Consider the following 19,466-nt stretch of genomic DNA (forward strand, 5'->3'; position numbering starts at 1 on the left):
CTCCCCTCAAAAAAAAAAAAAAAAAAAAAAAAACATTTGGACGTTTTTAGCTGATACTGAAGTTTTAAGCTTAAAAATAGCAAAAATCACCTTGGAGATGGAAGAAACAGCAGGTTAATGTAAAAGTGAAAAGCGAAGAAGCCACAGCAGGAGAAAAGTCAATCAGTAATATTCTATAAACGAACAGCTCCTAATTACTGTAAACATTGCAATTCCACAACAAAGACAGGAGAAGGGCTGTATCTAACAGCCTTTTTAAAGGAAATGCAAAAAAAAAATAATAATAATAATAATAACAATATCTACTAATTCAGCTCGCTCTTTGGTCGGGTTTTAGCTGAGGTCATCTCTGTGTGACAGCAGCACTTGGCTGTTCAGGAGGAGATTACTAAGAAAGGCTTGTTGCACCTCTAGTCTTAGCAGGCCAAATGCCACAGAGCAGGTGTCCCTAGCCTATTAGGGCGAACCCCGGCAGAGGGATCTGGCTCCAGCAAACTGCAACATTTACTTTAGTGGATCTAAACTGGGCAACTGGTGGATTTCAGAGGAGCCTTGACAGAGAAACAAACTGTAATGGAGGGAGCCAATAAGGTATGTAGAGAGACGTCATTTAAACTGTTTCAATCCTGAAGTTTTTCAGTAAATGACTGAGAAGCTGATTCAGAACCAGCAGTCTTGTGATAACAGTGCATCTGCCAGCGACTTTAGCTGCTCTAATAGCTTTCAGCTAGTGGTACATCAATGTCTCGTTCCTTTTTCGACCACTTGATAGATTTTATTTAACTGCTTCTTTTTTAAAGACGTTAGCCAAATATCAGTGACTTGAAAGCAAACAAGTAATAACATTTGGACAATAACATGCTATTGTTTTCATTAAATTACGTTTCTATCACATGTAAGGCCAGAAAAGTGACAAGTCTGAACATTAGCTGTTTTCTTGTTTTGTTTTGTTTTGTTTTTACAACAAAAAAAAAACAGGAGCTTCTTAAGAAGAGTAGAATAAAAGAATATTAATAAAAAAAATAAAGGAGGAATAAGCAAAAAAGAATAGCTTCGGAGAAAAAACAAGAAGGAAGAAGAAAACAGCACAACATTACAGAGGTTATCTTTAGACTGTACCTGGGAAGAAAGGCTAAATCAGGTCTGAGATAATCCCACAGATTGAACTTTAAAGTAGTCACAGGGCAAAGCCTATTCACATTTAGATGCTTATGAGGCTTATGATTTAATAATAATAAAGAGGAGGAAACTTAAAGTCAGAAACCCACAGAAAACACAAAATATCTTCAAATATTCACTCTAGGTTGTTTTCATTATTGTTTGCTCTTAAGTGATCCATTCCATGTATTTGCTTTTATTGCACAACAATAAAAGCAAAGCAGTGTCTTTGCCCAAAAAGCCAAAAAGCCAAACACATTTTTTTTCCAATAAGTTCAGTTTGTAAGAGTAACCCAAGGTGTTTGCATGACAAAGACAAAAGTCACACTCAAATATCTAATTAAGCAAACAATATAGCAATCATTATTAGATAAATGTTGTTAGGACTGATGAATAAACCCACAATTGTATTTGTAATAAGGAAATGCAAAGGACAGGTGCAGACAATATAAAAATATAAATATTCTAAAACAGTTTATCCATGACACAATTGGGTAAAAACAAAACCTAAAAACTTTACATTTTGATAATACAAAAACCCTCAAAATATAATTGCAACGATACTAACAAACATGCAATGAGTCAAACAAAAGAAAAGACAAAAGTAAGGAGAAAGTAAGTGGAGTTCAACCAAAAGTCAAGCTAAAAAGAAAAAAAAACATGAATTTTTTTCTTCACATGTTTTTCTTTCTTTCTTTCTTTCTTTATTTCTTTATTTCTTTCTTTATTTATTTATTCTTAGAAGTTTACAATTTTTTGACAACCAAAACTCAGTTTATGCAAAGTTTGTTTCTTGGAAGCAAATCTTTAAAACAAGGCATCAAGGCCCTCTTTCCCCCCGTCTTTCTAACAACCTTTTAACAAACCTTTTAAAGAACTACTGAGGAGTTTGCCTGCAGTCGTCTGCAGTCATGGTTTTTTTTCTTCCTTTTCCAAAGTGAATGCAAACAACCATAAACCAAAAGGACAAGATGACATTTTTTTTTCTTTTATCAGATTTATCAACATATATCTCGACGTCTGAATCTTAGCTCATTGGTTCCTGACCACGTTCTCCTACGTTAACGTTGACATCTGCAGAGCGAGCAGGACGAGAACATGATAGAGATGGCCGGGGACGACGTGGACGTACCCGAGGAGCTGCTCAAGATGGTGGACGAGGACGCCACGGAGGAGGAGGGCAAGGACTCCCTAATGGGCCAGTTTCAGAACCTGCAGAACATGGACATGGACCAGTTGAAGGAAAAAGCCTCTGCCACGGTGACCGAGCTGAAGAGCAAAGCGGAGGAGAAGTGCTCTGTCATGTGAACAGCCGAGGCTGGTGAAAGCAAATGGCGGAAAGACAGGGGAGTGGGGGATTGTTAAGATATTAATTTAACATGTTGCTTGGAGTAAACCAAGTTGTGAGTCTGAGGTTCTACATACATTTGCTGAGAATAAGCCCTCTCTCGTGTTATGTCACATTATTTGATTTGAATCATAACAAGAAATTATATTAAAACCATCAGAAAAATCTGCTATATAGTTTTTCTTTTGCACACAAATTTGCAATACATTATATTGTGTCAATGGTGCCCAATCCTTCCACTCTTATTGTTCAGTGTTGTCATGAAATGAGACAGGTTAGTCTCTATATGTGTGTGTTTTTTTTTTCATTAAAAAAGAAAGTCAAGGTAATCCAAGATGTGCTGATAGAAAACCAATCCTTCCTGAGTTATGCAACTTTCCTCTCAGATTTATTGTTTTTTTTTCTTTCTTTCTTTCTTTCTTTGTTTCTGCTGTATAAATGGTTGATATATTTGGTCACCACCTTTGGTGTTGCACGAAAACATGTGATTTTCAGGCGTTGCAATAATTTCAGCTGGATTAAGTCTTTGCAGAAACATTTGCAAATTTGCACAAACTTATTGTATAAATACATAAATCATAAAGGCGGCGACAGATGTGTGTTTTTTGAAATGCTCGAATGTACGTGATTGTGAGAAGACAAATTTGTTGTTCAAATAAAAATGCATATTAAACACAAACAATGAGTCAGTGGTGGAATTAAAAAAAAGTATGTATATATATATATATATATATATATATATATATATATATATATATATATATATATATATATATATATATATATATATATATATATATATATATATTCCTTTCACTTTTAATTATTAGTCCAGTTTGAATATGGGATTGTATCAGAAAACCAAATGCACAGGAGAGGAGTTAGCACCTTGTATCCCCTGGGAAAACAGTGTTAACTACTTAATTTAGATAATTATTCTTACCATTAAAACCCAATAAGTCCAATTAATTATGTAAAAATTGTGGATGCTTACATTCACTGAAAAGGTATATTTTCTGTTCTTTGAATTTAAGTCCTTAGCAGTTTTCATGATGGTTATCACTCATATTCAGTCACACAGCCAGGAAACATGTAACCTTCGGGTAGCTGCAATTAATCTTATTTACACAAATCAGGGATGACTGAGTGAAAAATAAACAGGTATTAATTTAATTGGGCATTATCCAAACAGTTAGGAAAGATTAGGCTAAGGAGAATCAGGGTGAGGCTGGTGTGGGGAGGAGGGAGGGCTGGTTGATGGGAAACAGCACCGTTCCGAGTTTTATAAGAAGCCAAGTTTGAACGGCTGTGGATTTGTAAAGTCTGGAGATTACATCTAATAGGATCAGCGCTGCCAAGGTTGTCGGCCTGTGCCATCTTTCCTTCACCGAGTCCATATTTTTCCCATTTTTTTTTCTGCACAATGTAACGATGCAATGTTGAATGCAATTTAAAGTTCCTATAAAATTATACTGGATAAAATGTTTCAAACTGCGAGGAAGTCGAATGGTTTGCATCATTCTTGAAATATTGATGTGTCTTCATGGACTATCAGAGTCAGAAAAGGTAAAGTCTAAAATAATGATTTGAAGATTTGCCAAATGTTGTAAGCAATCAGATAAAATGGCAAATGAAGAAGACCAAAACTCTTCACAACAAATGATATGGAGTGACATAACTGATGTTGATCACAGTAATTATCAAGATGCTAATAAAGCTTAAAAAAACATCAACGTAAAACTTATTAAAAAAAACAGGTCCTCATTTTACAAAACTAAATTTGAGGAACAGACTTTTGAAGAAGTTTGCAAAACAGCTGGCGGGCATCCTGTCTTTTATCTTCACCAAGTCTCTCCTACGTCACTGAGTGTCCAGGTTCTGGAAGGATCCAGTACCTGTGACCCTGTGCAAATTCCCAAAGACACTAAATGTTTTTCATCCTGTGTCTCTTACTTTACTCATTCAGAAGTCTTCTGAGAAAAAGCTGAGATCTTTAGAGCAGCTTAGACCCTTTACAGTTCATTCATACAGCAAGTCATACAGTAATTGTTTCTTTTATTTCTGTCCATTGTATTTATTTATTTATTTATTTTTTAGTTTTTGCATTTGATTTCTGCAGGCTGGAAATAAATAATTTCACACAGTGAATTATTTTCAGCATCGTGGTTTTTGAAGCCTCTTTTTGAGATTACCAGCAACTTAACTTTGTTTTTTCAGTTTAAATTCTCCAATAAAATGGTAAACCTGTTTTGAAATGGATTTACTATTGAGCTTTTTATTTGCTTCATGAACTGACTTACTTAGTATCCTGCTATTCTTCATGGACCCCCTCGCTGTTGGGCCAACGCAGGTCAACGTCTTTAATTAGGAAAAACGAAATAGTTTTAGGGGTTTTAACTCTTTTGAGTAAAATAACTAATCCCCTTAAGGAGGATTACCACACTGCTGTCAATGTTTGTTTGTTAAGTGGCTATAAGCTCAAATTGTTGTTGTTTATGCATTAGTTACACTATTAGACATTTTTTTTGAAAACCTTTTGTTAGATAAACTGTTAATTATTATTATTTTCTTTTTTTTCAATTAGCAAATACGTTTATGGTAGCTTGAGATCTGAATGTGTGAAAACTGCAGTTATTTTTCTGATCTGCAAAACAATTCAACGAACAAAATCATCTTTGGTGACAATATCTTGAAGATGTGATTAAATATTAAGCTGTCATCTTGCAATCTGTGATCTCACCAGAGATCTTGTAATTATGATTTTGTTGTACCTTAATCTGTGGGCTTAATCTTTCCCTTTTTTCCCCCCCTCCACTCCACACGCCAACATGAACATGACATCTGGAGAAGAGGAAAGATGGTTTTAAGATTTATGTAAGTAGGTTTAGAGGCATGCTGATGCACTTGGGATGGGATGGGGATGGGGTGGAGTTCTGCTGGGTGAAGGCTGGTGGCTGCATGTTACCCCCTAAATCCAGCAGGACGTCCCCTCTGTGACGTGACGTGGGAGGGGTGTCCCGCACAGGCACCACTTTAAAACCCATCAGCAAAGATGCTCCATAACAACAGAGAGAACTTTTCCAAAATAAGACTTGAGAAGAGAGGAAAAGTTTCAGAAGAAGAAAAAAAAAAGTAAGAGTCTGTGAATTCTGACATTTCTTCCGGACTTGAAGCGACCAATGTGGCTGCTCGGATCTACATCCCAAATGATGATGATGATGGATGAGCGCGTCTCTCCCTCCGCACGTTCCGTGCAGAGCCCGGGAACCAACCCGTCCACCGTCCACAGCATCGAGGCCATCCTGGGCTTCAAAGAGGACACCATCTTCCACCAGTCAGCCTCTTACACCGGGACACAGAAAGACCCGGACCGCAGCGGGAATGTTACTGTGACGCAGAGGAAGAAAAGTCATTACACTGACAGTTGTGAGAGTGAGTAGATTTAATTTTTGTATCTTTTTTGTTTCATTTCTGGCAGTAATATCTTAAGGATATATTGGCTTATTACTTCTTCTTTTCTTCTTCTTTTTTTAGTAGTAATAAGCCGCTGTTGTGGACAGCCACAACTTCTGTTTCACAAGTCACAAGTGGGGTCAAATAATGTAGAAGGTGTTGCTTCGTAAAAAGCAAAACAAAAAAACCTCAAAAAGAAAAAAGAAAGAAAATAGAGCTTTGTCTTTTAAACTTTTCTAAGAAAAAGTAATTTCGCCATTTTTTTTTTCTTTGAGTCGTTGAACGCCTCCTTCTCCTTCGTAGCAGGTGTGTGCACCGGGGAAGCTTCCGCAGGTCCGGACTCACCGGACAGAGACGGCAAGCTGTCCGACGACGAGAACCAGAAAAAGAAACACCGCCGGAACCGAACCACCTTCACCACCTTCCAGCTCCACGAACTGGAGCGGGCCTTCGAGAAGTCCCATTACCCGGACGTGTACAGCAGAGAGGAGCTGGCCCTAAAGGTCAACCTACCGGAGGTCCGAGTGCAGGTGGGACTTGGCCTCCAAAATAATGCCACTAGTTGTTTTCCGCCATAGAAAGGAGGATACGTCACGTCGCTTTAATAATAATAATAATAATAATAATAATAATAATAATAATAATAATAATAATAATCTGCTTATGTATGAATATTTTTATAATGCGCTAGGTTTTTCCCCATTGTAAAATACACGAATATACAAAAAGTCACATCAAAAGCTGTAGGCTGCTTACGTTTTATTTTTCCACCTTAAACGAGTCTTTGATAAATATGTTTGAAAGACACATTTTAAAGTATATTTGCCAAAAGCAGCGAGTTAAAATTGCTGCAAGGGAATAAAAATGAAATATATCTCAAAAATAGAATAAATACCCCAATAAAAGTCTCTCTGCCCCAAGTATTATGTGCCTGATGGGTTTTAAGCTGAGATTAAAAATGATCGAGATTCTGAACTCATTCTAGTTTTGAGTCAGCGAAGTCCAGAGTGTCCCTTTATATGTGAAATACAGAAATGATTCATTTGAAGTGGCATGTTCCCTTGATTTTGTGTGTTGTAAATTGTAAAACTAGAAAAATAAATAAATACAAATAAATATGCAAATAAATAACTATCTAACTGTTCACAATGGACTGTACAAAGTTTCGTTTAAGACCTTCTACTGTAGAACAACAGAAGAAATACTTCGAATAATAATAAAGCAATACAATTATTTGCTTTTACTGAAAATACAAAACATACTTTAAGTTAAAAGGCATTTTTAAGAGTAATTCCCTCAATCCAATCCTGTCACTTATATGTAATATAGAAACAGAGTTTTTAAATCTGTTAACTAAGTGATTATAATGTGTCCATAAATTTCAGTATCTTACATACAAGGGCTGTAATATAAATCTTAAAGATACAACATTTTACTTTATTGTTACACTGTTTTTTTTTTTGTTGTTTTTTTGTTTTTTTTACCATCCTCACCTCTTTCTAGGTGTGGTTTCAAAACCGACGAGCCAAGTGGCGTCGTCAGGAGAAGCTGGAGGTGAGCGCCATCAAGCTGCAGGACACCCCTTCCCCCTCTCTTCTGTCTTTTGGCCGATCCACCACCAGCTCCCTGGGCTCCGGGCTGCCGCTGGAGCCCTGGCTCTCCACCCCTATCACATCTTCAGCCCCTCTGCAGTCGCTGCCGGGCTTCATTGGCGGCTCACAGACCCTACCGGGTGCCTACGCTCCCTCTCCTCCCCCGTCCATGCCTCCTTCCTTGCCAGCGTCTATATTCAACTCCCCAGCCCTGGGACACAGCCCTCACCTTTCCCACATCGGTTCTATGTGCTCCCTGCCACCCACATACCAGTGCTCAGCCAACCCAAGGAACTCCAGTATAGCCTCACTGAGGATGAAAGCCAAGGAGCACATTCAGTCTATTGGGAAGACGTGGTGATGCCAGTGGGAGGGTTAAGACGGACATGCACACCCAGAAGACTGTGATTTGAAAAGATTTTATCTTTCTGCAAATTGGATTGTAAAATTCTGGACACCTGGACGTCCCGATCCCAAGGAAAAAAAAACTGTCAAAATCCTGACAGGCAATACATAAGTTCCTGAAACATTGTAAAAAAAAAAAAAAAGTTCAGTATAAATACAGTTATTTGGATGTACTCTCCATATATATTTTTTATGTTAGAAAACTGATTCAAATGTGATGTTCTGTTTTATTTTAATCTTCTCTCATTTTGGCAAAGAGTTTTGTTATCAGTAAAACAAACGTGTAATGGAACCCATTTGTATCCTTTCATTATTTTGATGGCAACACAACCACACCTTTGTTGCTGATCATTCACAGTCTTTTTGATTGTAAGTGTAACAAATGTAATTTATTTTTTGTCTGTACAATAAACTCTCAGATATTTTTTTAAACTGTTTCCAAATGCAAAAATTCTTTACCAATTTAAGAGCTTTTAGAGAATTAATTCTTATGTGATTCCTAAAAATAATAATAATAAAAAGTATTTTTATCAGGGCCTTCTGAAGAGTAAAACACAAAAAGAAGAAAATAGATAATGACTAAGTTGTGTAGCATGAACTGATCTGGAAAGTTGACATTTACAAAGAATGACAGACAGCACAGATCAGAAAATTGGAAATGTTGATTTTAGTGCCCTCTAGCGGTGGATATCTGCCTTCCCAGGGATTTTTATTTTTTAATTGTTTTAAGAAAAAAACAGTCATTAACATTGAAGGGAGTGAGTTTAAGTTTTCCGGTGTTTATGTTTATAATTTTATTATTAAATTATCTACTAATTTAATGCATATGAATAATATATATTAGTTATATATTTTAAATACACGCTGGTGTCTCAGTCAAAGTGGCTTAAACCTCTTAACTTCCTCCGTATGTTTCAGAAAATGAGTCCGTAGGTCATTTTATTTCCTCCTCATTAAGTCCTACAAACTGTATCCCACTCTCTCGTCGGATTAGACTCCTAATGGGGGTGAAAGTGACTTGCTCTTCAATTGTTTACCTATCATCCGTGACAAATGACTAAAGAAAAGGAGGAAGAAAAAAATGTGTTTGTGGCTTTAAAAGGACGATTTGTCTTGCCAAACTGTTGCAATTAGCGTTTCCTGTTTGCTTGAATCCCCTGCGAACCAAAAATAATACTGATGGTCATCTATTCATCTCTTCCCAGAGAGAAAAACAGTTGGTGTTTATTTGTTTGTTTATTTTTTTTTTCTCTCACCCAACAACACAACAATCTTATGGCTTCTTTACACTTTTAATTATGGTGACGTTGGCGTTTTGTGCGACTAGAAAGTTACTGAAACTCGAGATGTTCATAAAACTGAACTTACGCACCACCTAGTGGTAAGAAGGGTTACTGCGCAAGTGGTAGGACCATGATGTGCTGGTTTCACAAACTTATGTAAATTGAAGATGTCTTTTTTTTTTGTTGTTTATCTATTGTTTACTGTTGAAATACGATGGGATAGTGTGATGCTGAAATAAATTCTTCGCAACAGACATTTTGGATCTATCCGCAATAAGTCTTCTATAAAAGCAGAGCAAATAAAAACAAACAAAAAACAAAAGTTAATTCTTCCTCAGAAGTATGCATTTATTAAATTCTTTGAGTAAAAGTTATTGTCATCGTAACATGTAATTCAGTTAAAATTCCTGATTCCTACAACACAACCTTGTCAGTCAGTCGGCGGTTGAAACCTTTTTATTTTGTGCAAGTAAAAATGCTAATTCACCAAAAACAGAACATTGCTTTTGTGCCTCTAGTGTCTTTTTCTACAGCACAGAGTTTATACATTGTAAATACGTGATTACAGAGCAGGTTGAGTAGACGTCAGAGGCTGCATTTGCAGCCGGGTTTGTCTTGCCTTCAGGAGGATTCGCTGTCTTGCTGTCTCAAAGTCAGAGTTAGGAGGTCCAACAACTGCAAAACAATAATTAAGCAGAGAAATGTCAGCATGTTAAAGGTCAGAGATTACAAACATCGTTTGACTCTACAGGCTGACCTCTCGGAGGCGTTTTCCTCTGTTGTCTTCTCTCCTGTTGTTGTGGAGCAGCTTTCGCAGCACTGTTTGTTTTTGGTTCTCTGCTGACATTTCCTTCACAGTTTGGTCCTGATCAAAGACCTTGTCCGATTGTGAAAGCGTGAGGTAGTCGAGGTTTTCCTGCTGCTGTCCAGGCAGACTCGTAATGCTCTTCTTTCCCATTAAATGACCTGTAGGTTGAAAATCATCATTATTATTATTATTATTATTATTATTATTATTATTATTATTATTATTATTATAGAAATATGTTTCATTTAGTTATTCTTCAGCCAGTTGACTTGAAATTTGCAAAGTAATTAAAAGCAACACCAGAAGATGTTATTAATGAGAGCATTTCATTAGCTGCTTTTATTTCCTTTGCCGAGTCCATAACACAGACAGACATATAACAGGTGTTTTTCTTCATGTGAGTGTTTCACTTTAATTTAGAAGTTCAATGACAGAAAAAAAAAATACATTTTGAAAGTTATAGTTAATTAAATATATATGATCAAAGATTCAGCTTTATTATTATTATTATTATTATTATTATTATTATTATTATTATTATTATTATTAAATAAAAATTTCAGATTAAAAATGAAGGTTTTCTTACCTACAGCCCAGTGATTGCCCCTTGGATACATTTTTCCAACAACTAACGCGGGTCTCTCAGAGCAGCGCAGGAGACAAGGCGCAGCCGCCAGGATAATAAAAATCGGCCAGAGCGCTCTGCAAGACCACGAGTAACAAAGGCGCACCGCACACATGATAGGAGAAAGGGTCAGCTCTAAACCAAGCGATGTATACTAATCCTTACGTTGCACTGACTTAACTCGGTTTAACTTTAAATAATCTACACCATAATCGCTTGGTTTTTCCCCTGCTAGTTGCACCGATGTGAAGGGGGTAAATCAAGACGTCCAGCTACACCGACTTGCAGAAGTTCCTCTTTCGGTGCCTTTGATAGGAATGACTACCGATGAAAGAAAGTTAAATGCCCCTCCTGAAACAGCTGTGCGTCAGCGGGTCTTTAGCAGAAGTGCCACGGAGGAAAAGTGATGCAGTTGGGTGATCATTTATAGTTGCCAATTACAGATCGCAGATGTTTATCTACATTATTATAATTCATATATCAGGTGTGAACGTCATCGGAACAGGAGGACCGAACCTCTGGATTCTGGTGTCTATTAATAGTCTATAATATACTTGGTAACTACCTTTTTTTTTTCTTTTTTTTTTTCTTAGAGGGAAGATTTCTGTTCAGGAGTTATATATTAATATTAGCCTATTTATAGAAAGTTATGACGAAAAAAAGTACTTGTTATAATTTTTACTTCTGGAAACTCGACCACAAAGTAGCATGAAATAAACGAAGCTCAGTCAGTACCTAGGATGGAGAGTCTTTATGGCATATTGATGGGAAAAAATTGTAGGTATATGTTTTTAGTTTTTCTCAACTTTTAACAAGAAATTTAAACAAAATGAATGCTGAAGACATTTTTATTGCTGGGGCTGCACAATGGTCGAATTCAGGATTTGACTCAAGGTTGATCTAAATTGTCCTAAGTGTGTGTGTGTCTGTGTGTGTGTCCAGGTGTGTACCTTCTCGCTCACTCACTGCTGGTGCAAGATACGCAGTTATAGATAAGAGATGGATTTTTATTGCCTTTTCAGGTATTTTTTGATTATGTAAACAACCATCTCTTCCACGTTATGAAAATCTACATTTCAATATGTTTGGAGCAATTGAGATTTTGAGAGCTGCGGCTCTGTTCCTGGAGAGTAAGTTCTGGTTTTCGCTCAGATATGTGGTACAATTCCATTGTCAGTCTGCAAGCTTGCCTAAAGGTGTGAACACTTTATCTTGTCATCCTCAGAAAGAACATTAAGAAGGATTGAATGAAAGTTAGAATGAAGGTGCATTGACAGGAAATAGCAGGGCTGTGGCTGTTTTGTGCTCTAAGCTGTAACTGGCTCCATTAAGTCTTATGATTCAATAAAAAAAACTAAAGACAGTTTATCATTCTCATCATTGCTTCCACTCTGTCTAGGTTTGAACCATAGCAGTGTTATAGCAGCAATCAATTTTCCTTCCATGTTGAGCTGAGGAGCTATCTTCCACTCACGCTGTCCTACGTCGGCGAACTTAGGCAGGTGTCCAACTGTTTCTGTTTCTGAGTAATATATTTTCTTTTCTTTTTTTTTAAATGCATAAACTGCTTTCCAAAAGTGTGCAATACATTGTAAAGTGGTGCATTTTAGGGAGACAAGGTCTCTTAACATTGACCTTAGGTGTAAAACCTCTACGACATGTTGTATTAAGTTATGTTTTTTTTTTTGTTTTGTTTTTTAACTTGAGTTTGAAGGCCAAGCGGCTGAAAGTTAACCTCTTAATCTCCAATCTTTAACTGGAGGCAGTAAGTAATTATTCAAATATGTCTAATTCATCAGGATTGAAGGAAGAGTATCTTAAGTGGCCAATGACCAAGTCTGGAAATTTAACCTTGACCAAGCACAGAATTAAGCAGATATAGAAAATGAATTCAGGGCATAACATTAAAATAAAATAAAAACACATAAACACAACACAATTAGTTTTGTCTCCACATCTTACTGTCTTATCTGCAATTGTGAGGTTTTGCTTTGGCTGTTTAATCTTCAGAGGATGTATAAAAAGGTATTTCTGTTGATAAAAAAAAAATCATACACATTCATAAGTTTCACATGAAAGAAAAGGGAAAAAAATATTTTATCCCGCTTATGGATGCTTGAGGTGTTTTAAAATAACTTTCCACTAAGTAAATCCAAGATTTTTTTTTTAAACCATGTCATAATAATTCAAATGTCAAACATCCCACTGATGCCTGAAATCAAGTCACTCATCTGTATGGATAGGAGACACGCGAAGTGAATTTCTGTCTGTACAAAGTCTCAATGTAGTGACACAAAAAGATCTAAAAACCTTTAAGCTACCTGTCATTGCTTCACATTTAGTTTCCTTTAACATTGTGACCAACTAGTAGGACTCAGACGATGAATGTTTGAGACCAACTTAGAGAACCCTGCAGGCGGTAAGGCAATGAAAAAGAAGACTTTTTTTTGTAATAAGATTTTATTTTATTTTTTTTTTATCAGAAAAGCTGTGATGTTTGCTCTTTAATGCTTTGTATGTTCCCGCCCCCACTCACTTCTAGTATTTACCTTGGTGAGTGAATTGCAGCAGGTTTCCAAAGCTCACCATTTTTCCAGAGCTGAAACGTCCAAGCGTCCAACAATGATGACCCATGCTGTTACAGGAATACAACAATGCAGCACATACCAACTTGCAAAGTGTGAGTCACATCTTTTATGATTATCTGCGTCTCGAGAAAGCTCAGCAATGCTGCCTTCAAAAGTAGCAAGGCACCCACACATGAAGCCTATATCAAATTCTCATACTTGACTGATCCCGCTTATGACCGTATAGACTTACAGACGGGCATAAAAAAAGAGAACGCATGAGGACAGATCAGGAGTCTGCATAGGTAAATAACATTTTTTTGTTGTTGTTGAAAGGTTGAGGGTTCCCTCTGGCTATTGTTGGGTCACAACCTTATACACACACATCCCTGCAGGAGTCTAAAAGAGTACGTATGGTTCGATTTGCATGCTTGTCCAGAGTTGACCTTAACAAAACAGGATGAGTCATCTCCATTCAAAGGGCAGCAACAGGTAGGATGCACGGCACAGTGCCATCTGAAATATTTGTTTGTTTGTTTTACCAGAGACCAAACAAGAAAACACACACACACACACACATACACACACACACACACACACACAAAAAGACACCAGGAATACCATCTGCAATTGATGAAATTTGAGGCGAAGTTATTTTGGAATCACCGCTTGATAGATTTCCCTTTTTATATTTTTGCCACTTCTTTCACCATTTTTTATTTTATTTTTTTTGTGAATTTAACCAAAAAGCAAATGAGTCAAGAACAGAAATTCATGCAGTTTCACGGTCACAGCTCTAGAGACCGAGAAGGTTGTTAATCAACTCATATGATCACGAACAGCTCCTGCCTGATTGTCTGGCTTTGATCACCTACACTTTATTAATTCCAGACGCCACGATCAGGCAAATCAAATCACCTTGAAAGGCTACGTCATTTTCCTTTCACGAAGCAGCAATTATACATTTACTCTGATCAACATGAACTTTAAAAAAAAAAGGAACAATTACTCAACAGGGGTCTGAAAAATTCCTGTTCTGGACACAATTTCAATATGCCATTAAAATATTCATAAGTTTAAAGTCAGTGTTCCGGTTTCACTGTTCGTTTCTGCATGAAAACAGCAGATGGCACTGTGGGGTGCATTTATGATAAGCCATGTAGTTTGATCCACATATAAAACAAATGGACAATTAAATATGTTGCCCATTGTGTTCATCAAATTATTCAAATCTTGCATTAAAAAAACTACTTGATTTACCTGTGTTTAAGAAGATTGTCTTTAAAGCTTTGTGTGTTGCTATTATCTGCACAGAAATTAGTATTACAAGGCCACATTATTGAGTTTAACAAATGTTCATGCATAAAATCTAGTTTGGGTAAAATTGCTTTCAATCATTTGGTGATTATGCTAATGTCTTTTCTATTTGCCAGTCATTACATTCACTTAAAGTCACATGACATTGATAATGAGAGCTTTATTGAAAGCTAAAAGAATCATTTAAGGGCTTCCTCTCAGCAAGCAAAGCATCAGTTTAAATGGATAGTTCTGCCATTATGAGGTCTTTGGTCTCCATCACTTTCCTGTCACACTCCAGTCAGAGGATTTAAAGGCAGTAATGGGGTGTGTGGAACGCTCTTATGTTGTTTTTTTGAAGTTGCTGATTTATTGAACGCCTGTAAGAAAAAGGTGTAGGTAGGAATCCACAAACTTCAATCAACAGCATCAATAATCATATTTTGGAGGATTTTAGAGATTTCTTTGTGCCGTCCTCATAGTTTAAGATTTACGATATATGATGCATCAGATTTTTTTCTCAAACGTGTACATGCACTAATTTTCCAATTGTTTTTAATTCCATTCAGCTGAATGGAAGGACTTCCGAGTTATTGATTCACCAGTCAGCACTGAAAGAGTTAACCTGAGGGATCCGAGTATGAATCCGAGAGCTCGTGTAATAAAGTGAGTGAGGAACAGTCGGGCGTTGGTTTTTGGATCGCTGTCCTATTTGTCATGAGTGCGACATATTTCAATCTGTAGAAAGCACTCGACTTACGTTGTGTCACAAATTAGATGGTGTGCGAACAGCTGCTTGCAGATGAGTCAAGGGTCAAATGAGAGCCAAAGTGGGTTTCTTCCTCTGAACTGTATGATTCAACATTAAAGAAAGGCCGTCGAATGCTAAAATGGAACAGAAAACACAACAGGTAAGGTTCTGAGCTTTTAGCACTAGTGTGACATCATCTTGGGCAAAAAATGGCTGAAAACATTGATGGGGCAGCTTCCAGCAGCCCTTCTTATATCCTGTCTGAATGGAGGCAGTGTGACGTCATGTGGCTCTGTAAGGGGTGGGGAGCAACCTCAGCCTCCTCCGTTGCACTGAATCTGTCACAGTGCAGGGAGGCAGTAGGCACTGCGAGGGCCTTTTATAATACATACACACACTCATCTTCTGCTGCCATTTCCAGTGTCTGAAATGCATTAGTGTGCCGAGATGAATACATCCGCTTAAGATTTTTCACATAAAGATGAAGAATTAGTTTGTTCCGCAGCATGGCTGGCTGTCTTTAGCAGGTCTGCAAGATGAATCAAGGACTCATAGCAGGCCAAAGAGAGCCAGTATTACTCTACTGGCAACCTCTGTTTTCCAGGTAGGTTACAAAATATCTCCTTATGTGTGCCTGTTTCTGGATCACATACTGTTATTTGGAGACATTTCTTCATTATTGTTTTCATTTGGGTTGGAATAACAAAAATGTAGATGTATATTTTTGTTGGATTTTAAGACAGGTTCATGCTATTTGTACAATACGTGACGTGGCCTCAACACTTATGCGTGACGCTAGTTCACTTACTCTTTAATTTCATGTATGACATAGAGAATGTTGCAGTTAATCCATTTAAAAACCTCATCTTTCTGTAGGATTGCTTCAGGTTCAAAGGCCTTAAACACTAACAGTGCGCAGAGATTTCAAGTCTGTTTTTAAAACTCAATTCTGACTTATTTCCATTCTTCCTCTGTGTCCTCCACCTCCCCCCCCCCTCCGTGTCTCTGTCTCCCTCCCTTTCTCGTGTGTCTCTCTGCACCACCAGCTGCTGCTGCTCCTGCTCCCGAGCCAGAGCGGAGAGTCCCCTCACCCTGCCGCACATGCAGAGACAAAAGGCCTCATTTGACTGCTGAACACTGCCCCCTTTCGCCATCCACCACTTCACGGCTCAGCTGCGGCGGTGGCGTTGGTGCTGATTTTGATGGTGTTTGTGACAAAACGAGGCCTCCACTGAGACCGATAACTACTCCAGTGAAGAACAGAAGGAAGGAGGGGCGGCGGAGGTGGGGGAGGAAGGAAGAAAGGAGGAAAGGATAGAAGGAAGGAAAGATGGAAGGAGGAAAGAGGCTGGAACAGCGGGCTGTTAAAAGCAAGTGCTGAGGCCTCGACAGGAAGATTTTTTTTTTCTCCCTGATATCTCTCAGAGTGGAAAATAAATCTGACAAGGGTATGCTTCGTTTACCTATATATATATATATGCATGAGAGTGCATGTTCACATTCATCTGTGTCTTTGTGGGGGTGTAAGTTGGTTGCGGGGGCCGGGGGGGCTCTGGTAAGGGAGATGCATGAAAGTACGTCTTCTTGTTGCCCATGTGTTACGTTGCTTGTCTTCACACCACGTTGATCAATCTAGTGCTGCTGGCAGACATTTAAAGCATTTGAGTACTTTTGTAGCTGATGCTAAAGCACAGAGAGCTTACTGTAAGAAACAGACCAGACTGAGCTTCAGCTACCATCCTGGTAAGTCAAACAAAGGAGTTGTTTCCTGATATTAAAATAAATTTTCACATTGAATCCTGTTAAATCAAATGATCCGATTGAATTCTGGCCTGGTCTGATCTTTTGGCCCTTCGCCATTTCATACATTTGTAGTTTTGGTTGTTTTGTTCTCGAAAATTTTGGGTGTGAAACTTAGCTGGATGTTTCGAACTAACAATCCATCGACTACCCAGTGTTGTGATATTGTGTACCCACACTGACAACTGATTTAGATTCATGTTCCACAATCTACCCACAGCCCACTTTAGTGACTGTACATGACTCAGTTACCAGCAGTAGGTTGGTCACAGACCCACTTGAGCCGAATGTTTTGGCTCAATTAGGCGTCATGATTTCTCATAAGTCAACTGATGTAGCTCCTGGCCAACTTACCCCAACATGGCAACTTGTTTCATACCAACAAGTTGCCATGTTGCCCTTTCTTTTTTTCGTTTTGTACCTTGCTCATGTACCTAAATATTGTGGGTAGTAAATGGAGTCACTGGACATTTCTTATCAACCATGCATTCATTTTCATCGGCCTGAGGAATGTCTTGCACCCAGAATGACAACCAATTTAATTGATTTTCTAGGTTTCTAGGTTTAAATTCTTCGTCAGAAAGTCTCTCACACTTATTTTGGTTTGATTAGAGGTCATAATTTCTTAACTCATCTAACTGTCGCAATTTCATAACCATGTATCTAAACAGCTGAATTCCTAAATTTTTCACCCAGTGCTTTATAAACATAAGTATGTATGGCCTTTACAGGTACGAAATGAAAGTGAGGGACAAATTGGAAAATAGACGGCTAAAAATACAAACTGACTGCTTATCTTTCTTTTTTTCTTCTGACTTCTTCTTTGTATGTTTATGGCTCTGAAAATACGTCACCTCCCTTGTTATCTTTCTAGCTTAAAGCTATCTTTGTGACAAAACGTGTCTATAAAGAAAGAAAATGTCGCAGTGCTTCCTGGGAGGTGGGCACAGCCTCTTCCTGTGCATTTTTGAGGCCGTGCTGCAGCAACCCGAGGCTTTATGTCGAGTGACCAGAACCAGCTGAAACCGGTTTGAGGCAGACCTAGGGCTGATGGGAACAATGCCGTCTCTATGCTACACGGGGATAGAGATAGCCCAGACTTGCTCCATGGCAGCCCCTCACAGCTCGGCCGCTGGTGGCTAACAGGGCTCCCCTGCCTGCTCTTTGCCCGCTGAGTGTTGGAGTGCAGAGCTGCACGGTTCACGAGGGGAGAAAGGAGATTTGGGAAGGGACGAGGGCAGGGGGACGGGGCTGGCTGGGAGTCTGTGAATCTGCTGCTGGGAGCCCTGCCTCACACATTCACATACACACACTCAACACAGGAGCATGATCTATGTGTCTGTTTACATGTCTTAGTGCTTGTGGTGCAGAGAATGACCGAAGACGATCCATATCAGGACCACCGGCACTCACCAGATGCCTGGATGTAACCTGACCTTGTATTCTGGGCCTTTGCCTGTTTGGGAAGATTTTTTTTTTCCCCAGACAGGGTGGGGTGGATGCCTCCTGTGGGTTAGCTGTGTTGTGACTCTTGTTTGTTGCAGGATGGAAGGCAGCAAGGAAAGAAGGTTTGGCTAAGTGGCTGGACTTGAGCGAAGACAAGAGGGTGAGGACTTGCTGATTAACTTGCATGTCTCCACCATTATTTTACATACATTTTACTGAAACTGCAGCTGTCTTTTATAAAATGTTGATTCTTACTGGAGAAAAAAAAAGTGCATGTGCATTAAACTGCTGGTATAGAAAGCCATTCTGTGTTGTGTTTTTGTCATTTTTCTTCATCAAACCTTCCTACGTCAGGCTGCTGTGGCTGTCATGGCTGAAACTCGTTGTTTTTCAACCAGGCCTTTCTCCCTCTCCCTGCTGCAGCTTCACACAGCTCAGCAGCCATTTTTTTTCTTCTCACAGGATTTACTGTCTTCTCTCTCCCTTCATTACCATTTTCATTCTCTTCACTGTTTCTGTCATATTATCTCCACGATTCCTTCTCTACGAAATGAAGTCATAAAATATGGATTCATGCAAAATAAGATAGTTTTTTTTTGTCATGGGTCCATGAGTGCAGATATTTGGTTCAAAGTACTGCTCTGGTTTTGTGTTACACAGAAGATCAGCTCCATGTATGTGACTCAAGCACCCATGTTTATTTACCTTGTTTGCACAGATCAAAATCAAGAAATGATTAAGATTGAATCATTTGTTTCTTTTTCTTTTTTTTTTTTTGCTTGCAGAATTTAAACATGAACCACACAATCGTAATACAAGCAAACATAACTTTACACAACACTACAGTGACAAAAGCTCACTGCTCAAATTAGCATCCTATGACTGCTAATTTGTCTGCAGTCACAGGATTGTATGACTGCAGACAAATTAGCAG

General features: G+C 38.3%; 4 protein-coding genes across 5 annotated transcripts in view; 3 read left to right on the forward strand and 1 right to left on the reverse strand.

Annotated features, from left to right (window-relative positions):
- cplx4a (complexin 4a) overlaps nt 1–3,185 on the forward strand; it is a 6,199-nt gene extending 3,014 nt beyond the window's left edge. The window contains exon 3 of the mRNA XM_007558908.2: nt 2,239–3,185. Coding sequence (XP_007558970.1) covers nt 2,239–2,466 — 228 coding nt within the window. The 3' untranslated portion in view covers nt 2,467–3,185. The remainder of the gene's footprint in view (nt 1–2,238) is intronic.
- A 2,217-nt stretch (nt 3,186–5,402) lies between these two features.
- rx3 (retinal homeobox gene 3) lies at nt 5,403–8,093 on the forward strand. Of its 2 annotated transcripts, none has more exons than XM_007558910.2 (3): nt 5,403–5,938; nt 6,266–6,489; nt 7,463–8,093. In XM_007558910.2, the coding sequence occupies exons 1-3, from the start codon at nt 5,686–5,688 to the stop codon at nt 7,910–7,912; spliced, it is 927 nt and encodes a 308-aa protein (XP_007558972.1). In that variant the 5' UTR covers nt 5,403–5,685; the 3' UTR covers nt 7,913–8,093. The 2 variants fall into 2 exon arrangements, with proteins under 2 accessions (XP_007558972.1, XP_007558971.1); XM_007558909.2 differs by having other exon boundaries at nt 5,404–5,938; nt 6,263–6,489.
- Nucleotides 8,094–8,197: 104 nt separating this feature from the next.
- On the reverse strand, nt 8,198–11,105 carry grp (gastrin-releasing peptide). Its single transcript, XM_007559002.2, has 3 exons — nt 10,634–11,105; nt 9,997–10,205; nt 8,198–9,914 (listed from the first exon to the last, which is right to left on the reverse strand). Exons 1-3 carry the CDS (start codon nt 10,785–10,787, stop codon nt 9,861–9,863), a joined length of 417 nt encoding a protein of 138 aa, XP_007559064.2. The 5' UTR covers nt 10,788–11,105; the 3' UTR covers nt 8,198–9,860.
- A 4,538-nt stretch (nt 11,106–15,643) lies between these two features.
- Nucleotides 15,644–19,466, forward strand: part of znf532 (zinc finger protein 532) — a 15,666-nt gene continuing 11,843 nt past the window's right edge. The window contains exons 1-3 of the mRNA XM_007558912.2: nt 15,644–15,890; nt 16,333–16,734; nt 18,631–18,692. The gene's annotated coding sequence lies outside the window, so the exon portion shown is untranslated. The remainder of the gene's footprint in view (nt 15,891–16,332; nt 16,735–18,630; nt 18,693–19,466) is intronic.

The sequence above is a fragment of the Poecilia formosa genome, unplaced genomic scaffold (assembly GCF_000485575.1).
Source record: "Poecilia formosa unplaced genomic scaffold, Poecilia_formosa-5.1.2 Scaffold100, whole genome shotgun sequence".
Lineage (NCBI taxonomy): Eukaryota > Metazoa > Chordata > Actinopteri > Cyprinodontiformes > Poeciliidae > Poecilia > Poecilia formosa.